The sequence below is a fragment of the Oreochromis niloticus genome, linkage group LG12 (genome assembly GCF_001858045.2).
Source record: "Oreochromis niloticus isolate F11D_XX linkage group LG12, O_niloticus_UMD_NMBU, whole genome shotgun sequence".
Lineage (NCBI taxonomy): Eukaryota > Metazoa > Chordata > Actinopteri > Cichliformes > Cichlidae > Oreochromis > Oreochromis niloticus.
In genome coordinates this window covers 14202975-14221120 of record NC_031977.2, presented here as the reverse complement: position 1 = coordinate 14221120, position 18146 = coordinate 14202975, and the positions used below count along the sequence as shown (strand labels likewise).

At 40.0% G+C, this 18146-nt stretch overlaps 1 protein-coding gene and 2 long non-coding RNA genes across 3 annotated transcripts; 2 read left to right on the top strand and 1 right to left on the bottom strand.

The window, feature by feature from the left end:
* Nucleotides 1-471: 471 nt before the first annotated feature.
* Nucleotides 472-3333, top strand: ela3l (elastase 3 like). Its single transcript, XM_003452683.5, has 8 exons — nucleotides 472-632; nucleotides 831-919; nucleotides 1138-1235; nucleotides 1430-1558; nucleotides 2052-2188; nucleotides 2570-2715; nucleotides 3019-3171; nucleotides 3283-3333. Exons 1-8 carry the CDS (start codon nucleotides 491-493, stop codon nucleotides 3298-3300), a joined length of 912 nt encoding a protein of 303 aa, XP_003452731.4. The 5' UTR covers nucleotides 472-490; the 3' UTR covers nucleotides 3301-3333.
* A 2472-nt stretch (nucleotides 3334-5805) lies between these two features.
* LOC109204656 (uncharacterized) lies at nucleotides 5806-7053 on the bottom strand. Its single transcript, XR_002064184.2, has 2 exons — nucleotides 6662-7053; nucleotides 5806-5958 (listed from the first exon to the last, which is right to left on the bottom strand). It is a non-coding gene; the product is annotated as an uncharacterized LOC109204656 (long non-coding RNA).
* A 417-nt stretch (nucleotides 7054-7470) lies between these two features.
* Nucleotides 7471-12962, top strand: LOC112841871 (uncharacterized). The gene is made up of 2 exons (XR_003213289.1): nucleotides 7471-7817; nucleotides 10795-12962. It is a non-coding gene; the product is annotated as an uncharacterized LOC112841871 (long non-coding RNA).
* The last annotated feature ends 5184 nt before the right edge of the window (nucleotides 12963-18146 follow it).

Here is an 18146-nt window from a genome sequence, read left to right as displayed (position 1 = left end):
TAATTTGATTTTTTTTTTTTGCGTGTGTGTGTGTGTGTTTCATTTCTGAGAAAACAAGCTAGTGCCAGATGTTGGCTTCCCATGGTGTTATGCAAGCATTTAATTCCAGCTTTCAGGGAAAAGGTTTTAATCACAGAAAGTGTAAAGGTGAATTTGAATGCAGAATCATAATGCTACGGAGGTGAATGTACCTTCAGTATTTACAAACTTAAACACACTTTCCTGTTATGAATGAGAAAAGTCTTGACACACATCTTGGCACACATCTCATGCATGCACATCTCATGCATGGTTTCTGTACATTGTACAGAAACCATGCATGAGATGTGTGCATACGTGATTTCTGTACATTGTACCCGTTGTAATCCTACAGGAAGGCCATGGGAAATGTTCCTGAAAACACACCTGTGTGATCCGTCAGCCACGCAGACAAACACTGACCCACTTTGCCATTGGTCCATCTTCATCCCGGAGAGGTGCAGGCAAACCAATGGTAGTACGTGTTGCTGCATTCAGAGCAGGCGTTGCCTGTGGGGGAAAGTTTAAAAGAGAACGTGTGTCCTCTTGTCCCTCAGCAGAAGCATCAATCAACATGATCCCCATTGTGCTGGCCTCAGTGCTCATTGCTGGCGGTAAGAACATCTGGCATTTTCTAATTCTGTGTGTAATTGTTTCTGCCGTTTTGCAAGTAATGTAAGCGAGGATACGTGCCTGCTCATTACCACACAGGGAGCTCGCCCCCCTGCGGTCTTTTATCAAAAAGAAAAATGATGCAGTTTAAAAGTTTTTCCCGTGTCTCTAAAGCTCACTTCTATCTCCTCTTCGTCCAGCCCTTGGGTGTGGCACACCACCCATTCCGCCCCTGACTTCCCGTGTGGTCAACGGAGTTGATGCCAGGCCTCACAGCTGGCCCTGGCAGGTAGGCTAATATGTACACATCTGTCTGTGTTTTTATACTTACCGGCAAACCTCATGGGTAGAGCATCTGGCTTATTTGTTGTCATACCCAGTGGCTATTGGAAATCTTCTAATTAAAAGAGTGGCTTTTGAATTTAATCTGCAGACAATGCAGTCCATCTATTCATCAGCAACCTGCTGCTTACTCCGTCCTTTTTGCTGTCCTTTCTTCACCTCCAGATCTCCCTGCAGTATGACAGGGACGGCGAGTGGAGGCACACTTGTGGGGGAACTCTGATTGCTGCCAACTGGGTCATGACTGCTGCTCACTGCATTAAGTATGAGCAGCAGAGGAATACAAAGACACAAAACACAAAAGCACAACCACCAGTGGACAAATTAAATTCTAGTCCCCAACCCCACATTAAATCCTGTGGGAATTCAATTCAACCAATCACCGCACCATTCAGCTATTTGCACCAACTCCTCTGTCTGGTAGACTCCAGCCTTGACATTCTGCTCTCTCCCACAGCGCCGAGTTGTCCTACAGGGTGTATGTGGGCAAATACAACCTGGTGGAGGAAGAGGCTGGCTCCAAGGCTATCCTGCCCGAGAAGATTATTGTCCATGAGAAATGGAACCCTACCTTTGTGGCCTTCGGGTAACACAATCACCACCTTACAATACTGAGAGCAAAGACAGTCTCCTACATATAGTACATCATAATCTCTGTAAAAGTGCATCAATATAGAGAATGGGAACAGGGCTCGAATTACATTTACTTGCTTCAGTCTAAATCATATCCATGAAGAATGTCGACATTTTTATTCATGTCAAAAATCTGCTGACTAAATGAGGAAAAAAGACTGAACCATTTAAAAATACTATTCTATTGGTTAATTTTCTTTAAAAAACAAGTTGACTTTTTCATGCAATAGAGTTCAAAGATTGTAACTGAATACATTAATTATTCAGTATTTTTAGACATACAGTAATAGCAAACAGAAAGGACGCAGGAATACAGACTGCACTCTTTCCCATTATCTTATCTGCCTGTGTTTCGCTCTCTTTGCTTTTTGCTCTGGAGGATGATTTTAAATTGCCTGTCAGTACGAACCCCTCACACAGTCTCTCTCCCTCTGTCTCTCTTGCAGTAACGATATCGCCCTGATCAAACTGTCAGAGTCTGCAACTTTGAGCGACCAGGTGCAGTTGGCATGTATCCCCCCTGCTGGCACTGTCTTGTCCAACCTCTACCCCTGCTACATCACTGGATGGGGAAGACTGTACAGTAAGTCGCTGTTTAAAAAAGGCTGAGCTGTGTTTATGTGTCTGTTGAGGTATTTACTTTGTTTGGTTTTTTCTTAGTTTGGTATCTGTGGGATATTTTATTGTCCTTTAGGGCATTTAGATAGTGTCTCTGTGAGATGTATGGATTTATAACCAGCTGTGAGTAAGCGTATCTGATTGGGGTAACCCAAGGAAACCTCCAAAGTTCAGATGAAAATCACATGCATGAGATTTTTAACTGGAAGTTTTAGGGAGGAGGATTGTTCCTAAATTGAAAAATGTGGGTCAGACAGTGAATTTGACGCTTTAAGAAATGCTGTAAATCAGCTTTGACTGCAGGCCGGTGTATGTGGATGATGTAGGCTCTGCCTGTGTGTTATAGCCGGAGGCCCCATAGCTGATAAGCTGCAGCAAGCTTTGATGCCTGTGGCAGACTATGCCACCTGCTCCCAATCTGACTGGTGGGGTATCGCTGTAAGGACCACCATGGTGTGTGCTGGCGGAGATGGAATTGTGGCTGGATGCAACGTAAGTTTGCACTGTGTGTGTTTGTGTACATGGGAAGAGCTGTTTTCTGTCGTGTGTTGAAAACTCAAAGCAAATTTGAATGTAATGTGTTAAACTAGAAATATACGCAGGCAATCAAATTTTTCAGGGATTCTATGTTCTAGCTGACAAGAACTGACTTTTAAAAAAAATAAAATTTCAATCATAACTAGTAAAACAATGGTCCTGATTGCAGTTATTTTCTGCCATACCATACAATAGTTTAATACACAAAACATTAGATCTTCTCTATCTACTTCTATGTCTATTCCCTGCTTTCTCCAGGGTGACTCCGGTGGCCCTCTGAACTGTCAGAACGCTGAAGGTGTCTGGGAGGTGCACGGTATTGCTAGCTTTGTGTCTGCCCTTGGCTGCAACTATGAGAAGAAACCCACTGTCTTCACCAGAGTCTCTGCCTTCAACGACTGGATTGACCAGGTAAAGGAGACATGCACGCACAGAACCACAGCTGCTTGTAAACGAACATCTCTTGTTCTAATTCTCTTTCCTCATTTCCTATTTTAAGTAATGACTTATTCCTTCTTGCAGGTTATGATGAGCAACTAAGGAAGACGGCAATAAATACATTTTTAAAAAAGATCTAGCGAGCTGCATGTATTTTGTGTGTATTTTTATTTCTATATCCATCACATTAAAGCACACTCAGGTCTGATAAGCTCAAATTCAAATTTCATAAAAAAGAGAAAAACAAAAGAAAGAAACTGGGCATCTCTGCAGCAAATTATTTTACCCTGTTCATAAAAGTTTGCCAGGCATGGAAACAATGTCACCCGTCGTCCAGCAGGTGTCCTCGTACACTCTTGATAGGTTAAATTGGTTCTGACAGCTTTCCAAAGCAGGATTCTGTGTATTGTTTACGCCTGGAACAAACGCAGCAAACACAAGATATTTCCCTCAAATAGCTCACTGTAGTCAAGCATGTGATTCATAAAAATAAATATGCAGTGATATTTTAAATAGCAACTTTCATATTGAGAATCTATTATTGAGAATCTAAAAGAATCTATTAATCCTGCACGAACCTGTCCTGGTTTGTTACTCTATCCTGTACTCTCAGCACAGGGGACCGCGATACTCTGCTGGGAATTTCTTCATTAAAAACAGTGCTCTGAAAATGAAGAAGGCCAGAATGAAAAAAGAGTTAAGATTCTGTCTTTTGTTTATGCTGTGATGAGATGATAGAAGCAGTAATGAGAGAAAGATGGGGTTGGATTGGGTTGGGAGGGAGGGGAAGATTATATTAAAAAAAATTTTAATTGCTTCTCACTTCTGTCTTTTCTGTTTCACTCTTTCTTTCTTTTCTCTCTCTCCCTCTCTCTGTCACATTGGCGAGACACACACATACGCACACACTTATAAGCTTTGGCAGGTTAATGGAGGTAATGTGAACGCCTGTGACGCATTCATTAGACATGACACGTCCTGCAAGAGCGAGTAATAATGAATTTGTGTGTGTGTGTGTGTGTGTGTGTGTGTGTGTGTGTGTGTGTGTGTGTGTGTGTGTGTGTGTGTAAAAAGCAGACAGAAGCAGAGACATGAAGGCACTGTTTTGCTGCATATCCATGATTCTCAGGCTGCATTTGATCTCATCTCTGATGTAATGAATCACACATCTTTTGGGGCTTTCTCATGAAGCATCAGCCTGTGATCCATTCTAATTATTTCCTCCAAGGTCCCATGTAGGCTGATTCCACACTAATTTAGTGATCCTTAAAAATATACCCGATAAGGCAACTCTAAGGGTATACCGATTTTTTAATACAGTTTACAACTAAAACTCACAGATTACAAATATAATTGTTATTCATTATTGTAATAATCAAGCTAATGTAGCTGAGGAATGTCACAACATCAAATCAGCTATAGATAGTTACACATGACATGACACGAATTGACTAAAAATGTAATAACAAGTAGATGAAAGCAATAAATCTTGACTATTATTAATAAAAACTTTCAAACATGACAGGTAGCATGTGATGCTCCAGGATGAATCACATCTTTAGCACATTTACTGCTGTATTTAATTCCGTTTTAATTCCATTTATCAAATCACTAGATCCTGTGGCAGTTATTACACTGCCATCCCCCGTTCAGTACTTGAAATATAGCTTAAATGTGCAGCAGTGTATGAGCCACTGATTAAACTACTGCAGTCTGGATTTGTTCCCCTGAAAAACTTCTCTGTGCAGCCGGCAGTGAGAGTGAGCGTGGGACCACAAAAGATTTCTTTGTGTCTGTCTGAACTCTGGGTCAGGATAGCCCCCTCCCATCTTTCACACACACACACACACACACACACACACACACACACACACACACACACACACACACACACACACACACACACGTGGCTTTCAGTCTTTTTGAGGACACACAGTGACATTCCCTGTTGCTCCTTACCCTTTATCCCTAACCGTCACAATTACCAAATGATCACCCGAACCCTAACATGCTCGGCACTGTTGTGCCAAAATGCCCTCACTTTTTCAAAGATGTCCTTCATTCCAAAAAAGAAGGACGGACAAGTGTTTACACACATACCGTGGATGAGAGGGAGACCGAGAGAATAGAGCAGAATCCCCCAGGGACACCCTGCTGTTGTGCTGAATACCAATGAGGAAAATGGAGTCAACGAATTTAAGGTCTGTGTGCAGGGCCGTTGCTAGCCATTTGGGTGCCCTAAGCACAAATGCTTTATGGTGCCCCCCCCCGCCACTTAAAAAAAAAAAAAAAAAAACATTAATACTTTTGAATTTCTCAGTGGAATTTGTTTAATTAAATAACAACAAACATGACAGTTAAACAAATAAATAAGGTTAAAGGAGGTTAAAAATACTGTTACAAATAAATACTCAGGCCCCTTTGGAAAATTAAAATCAGAGCTGACATTAAAAGGACCTCTCCGCACAATTTCAACACGATCAGCATCTACAATGTGAGCTGGCCAAAGAGCAGGATCGGTTGAAGGGGGCACACATGTCTCCACAGTGTCACTTTCTGATAGTCTCTCAGTGACAGGACTCTCAGTGGTACTTGTGTATGGAACTGTACCTGAACTGGTGGTTGATGGTTCTTGTTCTTCTTGGCTAGGGATTGTTGCAGGGTCTACAATGGCTGGTGGTTGATGTCCAGGGATGGCACTACTACTGGATGGTTCATCCTGTCCTTGAGATCCTCCTTGAACATATTTAAGCATTGACCCTGCATACAAGAGAAAATATTCAGGGATTTTACAGAAATACAATTTTGAATCTACAGTAGGCCTACGAAAAATTGCATTATAAGACTAATAAATTAAGTAAGTCACTGGTACATTTAAAAATTACTAACTATATTTTACATGTATAGATTTTCATAATGGCAAATGGCAATATAAACATGCTGTACATAATTTGATATAAATGCGCAAGTAGGAAATCTATATTACTGGAAGATATAGGTTTCATATTACACTGTAATATGAAACCTATATCTTATTTATGCCGCATAAATAAGATATGCGTCTTTATAGATATCCTGAAATGCAGCAACATACAAAGTAATCTTGTCTAATCTGATAATAATACTTGACTGCATCACTGACCTATCCCAAAGTTAAGGTTAATCAGTAGCATGCATGACGTTAGCCAGCTAGCAACCTGAGGAGGGAAATGCTAGTCTCACGATTGCTAACGTTATCTGAAAACCGTCAATTGAGTGACCATGATGAGTTGCTTTTAGTAGTCCATTCTATATTCATATCCACAACGTAAACAAACTACCCAACATCAATCATTTGCAACATTTGTTAACACAGTATGAACACTGCTAACAGGAGCTATCACAGAGTTGACGGACATGAGCGTGCAAGCAAGGGCTACAATAATGAACTTTTTTTATTGTTATTATTTAAACATTGCCTTACCGGCAAGCGACGCCTGAGTTTCATCACGCTTCCTCTTCTTCTTTCTTTTCTCCGCTCCCGACTCCTGTTGCCGTTTCGAGGCCATGTTCAAACAGGTGTTTACCAATACCGAATTGAGGCATTATAGAACAGACCACTGGGAGTGGGGGGGGGGGGGGGGGGGCACCAGGAGGAGACTGGAGACAGGGCACAAAGCAGATTCACCCCTTTTCTCGGGAAAATTGTTTTATGTTGCTTTTGTATTGTTTAACCATATTAATGCATATGATATTTATAGTATTAATATGGTTTACTTTTTTTTTTTTTACGACCCTGATTTTTTTGGTGCCCTACCGGCCATTTGGTGCCCTACGCAGTGTGCGTTATGTGCGTTTGCGGAGCTACGGCGCTGTCTGTGTGGCTTCTGCTCAGCTACGTGCTTTTTAGTAGGTAGTTGTGACTGACTGCAGTTAACCAACTACTCCTAATCCATATACAGTAAAAAACATTAATATTAGAATATAGCTGCAGCTTTATTGTGTATCTCTATAACTAAAGCATATTTTTAACAACACTCTCAGATTGTGTCAAAAGATTCTTTCAAACTGTCCTAACTTCTTTGCAAAGTTCCAGCAGCTAGATCAAAGTTCTGTCCTTTCATCCAGACCAGATCTCTTTTATTGCACTATCCTCTCACTGATTGTTTGGGCTGAACCTCTTGCACTGTGCACACACTCGATCTTCACCGTTGTGACGGGGGGAAAGCCCTTGATGGGATGTTCCAGGAGCGTTTTTATAAATAGTCTGTAGTAACAGGCTGAGGGAGGGGAGGAAAGGGGAGGGGCAGGCGGGGATGATGAGCAGCCACAATGACAGAAGCATCTCCGTTCTGTCGCCCTGCGCCTGTCAGCAGTCAGTCACTAACCGACTTGATTACAAGTCTGAAAGTCCGCTAGTGACCAGGCCAACGGCGGTTGCTGCTGAACTACGCCCCCCAGGCTCGCAGTTTGGTGACCTACTTCGGGACAAAAGTTCCCCCTTTTTTCTTTTTTTTTTTAGAAACGTCGTGGTGAACTTGCTGAAGATTTGGAAGTCATTCCTTATAATCCGTTTTGCTCTTGGGGTGCGCGCCAAGACAACAAATGCGTGGACCCAAAGCTTCCGATTGGAGTGTCAGGTAGGCTGCTGTATTAAATGTTTTTGTTTGAGGAACTTCAGTCACAGGATACGAGGTTGGGGGGGTCGCTCATTCGGCTAGTCTGCTGCCAGGTGATGCATTATGCATAAGTAATCTTCTGTTTTCCATGTGGTGTCTGTGTTTGTTTTTGTTCGTGCCTACACTGTCCTCTTGTTTGATGTTGTAAACATGCCGTATTTTCATACATTTACATCCGATTATTTGCATTTTGCCGCAAAAGGCCTGTATGTGACAACATTCACAGAGTACACACAACCTGGAGGCTCTATTGAACTGTTGCATTACTCTGGTTTCAGACTTCAATCTTAACTCTTTTCTGCTACAGTCACAGAGCGCAGAGACATTGCATACTATAGTTATCTTTATATTGATTGTGCGCGTGTATGTTACACTTAAAATACATATGTTTTCTCGAGTCCTATTTCATTTTTTAAAAAATACATTAAAATAACATTAGATTTTTAACATTCTAAATATTAAGGCTGTCCGAAAAACATGTGACCATTTTGAATTTGATGATGCAATATCTGTTTTAAACAAGCTGGCCCATTGGATTGGTAAATATGCCTCTGGTGGAATAGGCCATGGTCCTTTTTCCTCTTCAGCCTGGAGCGCAGAGTCCTTTTTTTTTTTTTTTCAAAAAGAATTTAAAAGTTGTTATTGCCATGTTTATCAGTGTGTTGCATCACCTCTTCTGTAAGAACTGGAAAGCCTAAGAGATCAGTTTTGAAAGACAAATGTTTTCCCATTCTTGATTGATATTGGATACCAAATACTTAACAGTTAGGTGCTTCAATTGACGTATTTTACCTTGATAAAACCTCAGACTTTTTCAGTCGTTGACTGGTGGGGAAATATAGGAAGGCTAGCTTAGCACCAAGACTCTTGGGCAGTAGAGCTTATCTCCTGCTGTACAACATGCAGAATGTGGTTTGGGATTGTCTTGCTGAAATAAGCAACGCTTCCCCAAGAAACCCCCCTGCTTGAATGGCAAAATGTGCTGCTCCAAAAGCTGTGCATTTAAAAGTGAATGGGGCTTACAGATGGCCAAGTTACCCAAACCATGTGCACTAATGCAGCCTCATCGCTTCACAATCTTTGGCTTTTGAGCTGTATGATGAAAGTGAGCTGAGTGATTTATCGCATCATCAGCTTGGAGCTCGATGTGCATTTTTTCAAGAATTCTAAAGTTTTGATTGGCCGGACCAGAGGATTTATTTATGTTTTTTTTCTTTTCATGTCGCAAAGTTTGAACTTTCATGTAAGGATGCAGCAACAATTTGTGTTGTTTAGAAGTGTTTCTAAAGCCGACTGATGGCTCTTTGCATTGCAGTGCCATTTAAGGACCTGAAGGTCACGGCCTGTCAATACTTTGGGATATACTTCTTTTATTTTTGAATGCCTTTGCTTTCTTCCAGCATTGCTGTTAAAATGTATTCATCTTTCTAATGAGAACAAATTACCCTTGTATTTAGTAAGACATGGACCACAATTACCTTCTCTGGGAAGTATGAGTTATGAAAATGTGTTATATTAGTGATAATGAATAACAACATGACTCCTCTTGTTATATGCACCAGTGATTGTCTGAAATTAATATAAGCATGCAGTGCTCTGATCTAATATATTGCTCACACTCCCCTCTCTAGTAGACACATGCAGACTCTTCCCCATCACATTCTACTGCCATCTAATAACCTACAAATTCCTCGCTTTTGCTCTAATTGGAAATGTAAACCCAATAGTCACATTTAGTGTGACTGTTGTGGGAAAAAAGAAACACTTCCTCGGGTTGTTTTGGAAATATCCTGAAAAACTGTGCGGGCAGTTTTATTGACAGTTGTCCCAGTTAGTCATTATGAGGATAATTTTCCCCACAGTAGCCCCACCAGCATCCTGAGAGGGACCCATCTGGTGCAAAGAGAAACCAGCTTTGTGTGTTGGAAAGAAGATCAAATGTATCACTGTCATCTACTGTATCTTGTAGCTATCCGTCTTTATTTGGCTTGGTCATAAAATGCCTATAAAGGGAAGGATAACTTTGAAATGAGTTCTCAACAGTAGGCTTGGACTGTTGTGGTATTGCCCTCAGTTGGGGAGAAGAGGAAATATGTGGTCTCATTAGAAATGCATTAGAGGGAAGGGAGAGAGGTATAGAAGTGGGGAGATGAGCTCAAGTTTTTATCTGTTAAACTCTGAGAGGGAAAATATTCACACCCTCCATCTCATGCTTGAACTGGCTTCTCTTTCCCCCCTTTCACTCTGTCAGTCTCTCTCACACACACACCAGTACACCTCAGTGACCCATTTAATATCAGCCACAAAACTGGCAACTATATTCCCACATATTCTTCCTGAAAACACATCAATGCTAAAACTCATCCACAATAATTCAGCAAGAAAAAGTGCTTACCCGCACCTTCTTTATCAGCTTAATAACCTCTTTGCTCTCTGCCAGTATAAAGGAAACTGATAAAAAAGGATGTTGTGACACACAGAGAGAGTTTCTTGTCCCGTAATGCCCTCCTGTTACACACTGATTATTCAAATTTAACAGTGGTCCTAGAATGCTTTTTCTCTGCATCTGTCTGACACTTTTCCTTCACATTAGTAGCACTAAGAAATAATAATACTCCACTGTGTAGCTTTATGAAAATATTCTGTAAGGTCCCTTATTTAACACTGAAATAACACTTTCAACATAGAAAAAAGCCCGTTTGATACATATGTAGGTTGTTCCATATATAACACCTGCATGGATGAAGCACCTTGGCCTACAGACTAAGTTGTCAGAGGAAATAATCTTTACTGAGCTGACCTCGTTCATGGAAGCAGCATGCTCATATGATAGGCAGGTTAACTGTAGCCAAGTGTGTCACAGCTTGTGTGTGTACTGGCAAAAGTGCATGAAATATGGATTCACCGTGTTCAAGTTATGCATTTTCTTTCTTTTCAGGGATAATCTGTGGAGCTGGGGTATCTAGCAGACCTCAGGCTGACCACCAGGATCTTGGAGACCACTGTCCCACCTACCATGGAGCATGAACTGAGAAATGGCCTGTCTATATGGAGCATCGTGGCCATTGTTTGCAACTCGGTGGTAGGCTTTCTCATTGTCATCCTCTTTGTCATCCTCTACAAGGCCTGCAAGGTACCTTCACACCAAGAGAAAGTGCCTGCTTTCGCAGCAAAGCTGGAGCAGAAGAAGGATGAACAGAGGTATATGCTGACTGCAGCCTAATCGAGACCCATAGATATGAACACTAATGGAGCTGGACATCATATATGCATGCCGTTACATTCCCTCGGTATCTCCTTTTGTGTTACATAGATGACTGTTTACGTCTCTGCATCTTGACTGTGCCAGTGAGTGAAGCTCAGAGTAAGCTAACTGCATTAAGAGTTGTGGCAAGACCAACAACAACAACCGGGCCCAATCCTCTTATCTCTGCTGTGCGTCGCGGGGACTGTCCATCTGTCAGTCAGTTTGGTTTTGCTCGGCACAGATACACCATGATCTCCTCCTCTGCTCTGTTCCTTTTCAACCCTCCATTTGAAGCCACAGAGTGGATTTGGAGGACAAACAGCAAAGTTAACTGGAAGAGAGGAACTGAGGTGACAAGGTTGGTCGAGAGGCACAAAGACATAAAATCAAATTTTTAGTGGTAAAGAGAAAAAGCAACAGCAGCTGGGATTTTTTTTTCCCCATAGCTGCACACTAATGATGCCAGCAACAGAGCGGCAGAAACACGACAGGTAGACACTAAAAACCCAAACGAGGCAGAAAGAAGAAAGGTGTAGCTGGAGGAAGTGTGTCAGTCAAGACAGACAGAGATAAAGTTTGGTTTATATTTGGTGGGGATTGATGAAGTGCAAGGGTAGGATAGGAAAGGGGATCCTTTGATGTGTTGTTGACAGAAAAGAAAGCTCGAGGGCCCTGTTTGATAGTCTCCCTGTTTGACACACAAGTCTCTGCTTCCACTGATCCAACTCCCACGGGATTAAATGTAACAGTAAAATGCGTTACTCGTGTCCTGGTGTGCCTCGCTTTCATTCTGTGGGTTTCTCCAAAGACTGAATAAGATGTTTATGAGCAGCCATCATCGGAAATGACACGACTTACAGAACAGGAGTGAGCAGTGTGTTTATTGTAGTGAATGTTCTCCAGCTGTTAACTGTGTGATATAAAGATTATGTTGAGGATGGAAGAGAGATAAGAGCCAACAGACTGACTGGCAAAATGACAAAACGTATGCATATATGTATGCATGCAATAGATATTGTTTCAACTACTGAGAGGGCTCTGTGTTTTAATGCTTTTATTTTGTAGTTTTGAAAACAGGATCTCAGGTTAACTTAATAATACATGTATTGTACACATTTTGTGTTCTACTTAATTTAATGGGGATACTTGTACAATGATAATGCTGATACTGCTACACCTGCTGGATTGATTAGTGGCTAAATTCTGGAATATTTCTGAATCATATAAATCCAAATTATAATGCAGCTTCTTATATGTGAAGGTTTTTATATTTCATGTCATTGAACCCTGAACCACAGCTTCCCTTGGCTTCCAAATACACCCAAATTAGGTTCATTCTACGTTTTCCAAAGGTGTGAATGTGAGCAGGAATGACTATTACTTTGTGTTGACCCTATGATAAACTGGTGACCTGTCCAGGGTGCACCCTGATTCCCTATGACAGCTGAGATAGGCTCCAGCAATCCCTGCTGGATAGGTACTTAAGGAAAATGAGAGATGGACAAAAAAGCAATCGCAGTATCATTCAGCATCATTGTGAATTAAGCAGCTTTGTTTTATTTTTGCCACACAATGACATGAAGTTATCTTTGGCACTGAATATGCTTCTTTTCTTCTTTTTCTTTTATTTATAATGAACTAAACGATCACTCAAAAAACATTCAAAAGAATAGCTGATCTTGAAAATAATCATTTGTTGCTGCCTTACAGATTAATGCTATTGTCCTCCGTGCCATGCAATCTTGATGGTCTATTTTGTATCAACAATAAACTCATTTACTCTTGTTTCTAACTAATGTGGTCTGCAATCAGTGTTGCTATGCCCTTTCAGTGTGTATCACCATCATTTCCCCTCCAAATTATTTAAACATTAGTGCTTGAATTAAAATAACAACTGACTTCAACCTCCTGCACTGAAGTAATCAATGTGGAACACACTGACCTCAGCAGTGACCCACATCCTGTTGTTAGTGAACTACAAGTGTGTAATTCTTATCTTGTAACCACAATCCAGCATCATTATAACGGTTGTGGGGTTGGGGAACTTGTGAGTGCTTACTACGGATACATTTTTCTTTGAGTGACAGTTAACATCATTATATGGTGTTTCTTATATTTCGGTCATTATTTTTCTCCGTATGGCTTCAGCACACTAAAGGGCACGAGTAGAAAAAAAAACTATGTTGCCTTACCAAAATACTGTACTCATGCTATGTGCAATATTTAGAAACTTCTGCTCCACCGTAAACTAAAGAAATAACAAACAGACATGAGAAAATTTAATAGGCTAAATTGTTGTAGATTAAGCCAACTATATATAAAATAATCAGGAGCCAGTCCACCTTTTCCATTTTCAGCATTAAACAAAGACGTTAGCGGATCCTTTGTATCAGTAATGTAGTTCATTCTTCCTGTATGCCATACTGAGTACTTTTTAATTGGATTCTTTTTGTTACATATGTAAAACTGGATGCTGAATTTCGACTGGAATAATTATAAGTCATAGTGCTTTTATATCTTAAATGCAACATAAAAGGAGAACACTGATTTTTGCTGATTTCCTTTGTTTTTGTGGCTCTTTAAAGTCGAAGAACTAACAAGATTAAAAAGAGTCATGCATTTGTCAGATCTTCTGAGAAAAGATTAAAAATCTCTCTATATATTAACTAAATGTCAGATTAGTGTGTGCATGCTTGAGAGACAAAAGCTGCGATTACATGTGTGCACATGTGTAAATACATTGGTTTATAGCACATGTGAGGCAGATGGGCTGATGATTTGAAGCCGCTCATCATCTGTGCAGTGTTTATCTGCTTCACTCCTATTTATCTGCCTGCCAGTTTCCCTCTCTATCGCTGTCTCTTTGGCAGGCTTTCCCTTATTTGTTTCCCATCTAACGAGACGAATGCCAAAGTTCGGCAAACTGGCCAGAAAAGATCCAGCGATCTACCCCACAGTGAGCTGCTTGGATGATGAAGGTCAGCACAGTCTGACTCACACAGTGTCTGAACCACTGCACTGATGTTTTTAAATGTGATTTTCTCTTCAAGACCATTTAAGGCGTTCACTACTATAACTGACGATGCTTATTATCAATAAACAAAGGCATTCACTAACCCTCCATCCAGTCATCCATCTCCTGACTGTCATCCTTACACTGCTTCATTAATCTCAGATTTGGTGCTTACTGTGAGTTCATCGAGTTGAGATTGAAGATAGCCACTGAACTCTGCATTACTCTCACCATGCTGCATCACACAGCAGCAAATTCCCTCCATCTTCCAGTGGTAGCTGAGATGGAAGAGGGTCACTGAACTCAACATGGTGTTACATAATGATAGCTGCAAATATCAGAGACAGAGAGATTACTAATAAATATATGAGGGACCAGTAATCTGCAACTCCATCTGCACTGCTGGAGGGGTTGCATAACCCACATCAGGCCACACTGAGTCATTGCTAGTGGCTATGTCTAAATGCGTGTCTCTCTGTGTGCTGCAGAGCAATCGCCAAAGGATCAAATGTTAATCTATAATTTGGATGCTGCATGGCCGAAAATTTTGTGGGGTTTCTTTTAGATCTCAGAATCTTATGTAATCTATCATTTAATTTAGCAGCTTCAAATAAAGCCTTTCAGGTGGCTGAAAGTATGAATCCATGCCGTAAAGTGAGCAGTGCGGGTGTGGATGTGCATGCGTGTGTGTTGTATTACTGTTCTTGCGCATGAATAATTCATGACAAACTCCTAATCACACCTAATCAGAACTTCATGCCAGGACCCTGATAAAGTCACTCAACACCATTAAATGCACAGAGACATACAACCATTAAATAGACTTTGACAACTGTGCAGCTCTGACATTGAAATGGTAGCAATTTAGTTCAATTTAGTCAATAGGAATGTTTACTCTGTCAAAAGAGGTCTAATTATAGCGTGAAACAACCTCATATAATGGTGTTGATGGGCATAGCATCAGTATGCAAGAAACGGCAAACACAATGGAACAAAGGTGAGTGTGTGTGAGCTCAAGAGGAACAGAAGGGCAAGAAGAAAAATAAGAATCATATATATACATATATATACATTTTTTTATCCTTTCATTAATTTTCAATTATTCCTTTTTCATTGTGTGCCTCAGGAATTAATCGCATCTTATACTGTTCAAACTAAGAAAGCCACACAGATAAGCAGATTAGCTGGGAAGGACCTCAAAACGCTTGGATTTATCAGAATAAAATGCTACAACCCACTTGACCCTGCACACATCTCATTGTCATTCATCCTCCATGTATCCTGTGGCCCTGTCTTCTGTAGATATAGACTGCCACCTGCTGGCTCAACCTTTAATGTGGGCTTCCTTCCCCTTTTGACTGTACAGTGGCTGATTGCTGCAACGATCCTTCTCTATTACTGTGCAGCAGAGCATACTATTGCTGCTCTCTGCTGGTATTTCCAGGTAAGGACAATATGCAGTCAGACGTGTCAGTGACTTTTACTGAGAACGAGTGGCATGGTCTGCTGGCAAGCCATCATTATCCAGAGGTTATTTTCCTAAGAATTTATAATTCATGGGCTCCACGAAGGCGATTTGATTGTTTCATTCAGCGAAGGCTATTTAAAGTTGTGTGATGCTCTTTCTATTGCCAAAATGTGTTGTCATTCAGGCAAGGAGGAAGAACACTAATTAAAAATACAAAGCTTATTTATTTTATTTTATTGTTGCCTGGGTTTTTAAAGGACAGAAGTTTGGCAGTTTAGAGACCCAAAATAACAGTTTTAAATTTTCAAGCTGTAGTTAGTTCCACATAGACGAGACCTTAATCCACAAATTAAATATGCAGCAGTCATATGTAAAAATGACTCCCCATTAAAGGCTCGGCATTTGGATTCTGTTTAATATGTGTTTTTTAATTAACGCATTTAAAGCGCCAAAAGTAGCAGTCCCTAACAAGATAATTTGTTATGGTAATAACTTATTAAGTCTATTACCTCTACAGACTACTTTAAAATTTCATTATATTTGTGTTTCAAGAAGCCTGGAGTGAAAGTATTTAAGTGAAGTAGCAGAATACCTCAGAGTTGTACTTGATTAATTCTGATTTGTTAAATTTCACTGGTTTTTGTTTTGTGAAATTCTATTACTGTGAGGTTTTCTCGGATATTTGCATAATTATATGTACAGTGTGCAGTTTTTTAAATTTTGCCTCCATACATGGCCACAGTGGATTTTAAATCAATATATAATTGAAGTGAAGACTTTTAGCTTTAAGTACGGGGATTCAACAAAAGTATTGCATTAAGTGTTTAGGAACTAAAGCCCTTTTTATGCATTAAAGGCTCAGAAGCACTTGGAACAATTTACAGACAAGACGTTTATGAAAAGATCCAGAGTAGATTCCAAGTACTGAACTTTTCACTTGAACTCTTAACATGAAGTCCAAAAAGATGTCAGTGCAAGTGAAAGAGGCCATCGTGACTGACTAAACCAAATAAATCTATAAGAGAGACAGCAAAAACAATCTGCTATCTTCAAAAGAAGAAATACTCAGCAACACCAAAAGGTCTGAAAGACCACAGACCTTGCAAATTCTTTGCTTGGTTAAGAAAAACCCCTTTACAACATCTAACCAAGTCAGAAACACTCCCAAGGAGGTGAGATCTGTGAGACATTCACATGAATAGAAATACAAAGGATTTAGAAACCAGGGTTGGGTTAATAGATAATGAGCTAAAGCATACTGCAAACACAAGAGTTCCTCAAGGCAAAGAAATATGATACAACAGCCAGCCCAATGACCTGATCTTATTTCAATAGCACATTCTTTTCAGTTACTGTAGACATAACTGCAGGCAGTGAAACTCACAAACAATCATGTTTACTATGTATAAAACTGCTGTAATTCCTAAACACTCAGTGGAATACCTTTTAAAAATGAGAAAATCTGCACTTTAATCATGCATTGATTATTTGATTTAAAATTCACTGTGGTCTTGTACAGAGACAAAATTACACAAAGAAAAAAGTCTTTGTCTAAACACTTATGGATGTAACTGGATGTAAATATCTGCTTTGTACAGACATGCTTCTTTTTACTTATTTTGTGGTCCCACTGGCTGTAGACTGGTGCCCAGTAAGTGAAATGCAACTCAGTGAGAATGAATTCAGATGTTTGCTGCAGTCATTTAAAGCATATTTTACCTTTTTAAACATGAAAAGCTCTTTGGTAGCTTTGACTGTTTCTTTATGCTTATGCTTGTATCTATATGTTTATTACTGACCCATCATCCAGTGAAATGTGATGCATTTGGCTAATGTTTAGTACACAGAATTCCCTTTCATATCTGCACATGTCATGCTCAGTGAGTGGGTAAATAATAATGACATGTAAGACATGAGTTCACTCTAAACAGCTCTTTTCATCATTATATCAAAGTTGTTTTTGTATTTTATGAAGACAAAGAACTTGTCCCCATACGTTCATAGTTTTTGTTTGCTTGTTTGTTCTTTTAGAGCTCCAGTAATTTCTTTACCTTTGAAAGGGAAACGTATCCAAAACACTCCAAGAGACCAGTGTCTAGTTGTCTCCTCATCATTGCTTTTCTGTTAATGAACACGCCTCCAACAGGGCAGCTATTATAACTTTCTGATTTTGTTTTCCTCTTACATGATAACCTCTTTACCATTCATAGTGCCATCCAACTCCACTTCCATTTAAATGGCAGTGCTCTGCCACGTTTTTGCTTTTTAGTATATGAAAAAAACACATTTAGCAGCCAGCTAGTAGTTTTGAACCACTGCATTTGGGACACAGTGTTTTTTATAGGACACAACCTCCCAGTGATTTCTCTCTATATTGACAAAACCATCAAGCTGACAATTGGTGCTTCCATTATTTTATAACTTTATAAGATAAGATAAGATAAAACTTTATTAGTCTCACACGTGGGAAATTTTTTGATTTTGGTCACGGCAGAAAGTACAAGTTTAAGAGCAGTAAAAGTTAAGAAAAACACAATAGAACAGGGTAAGATAAAATAAAAT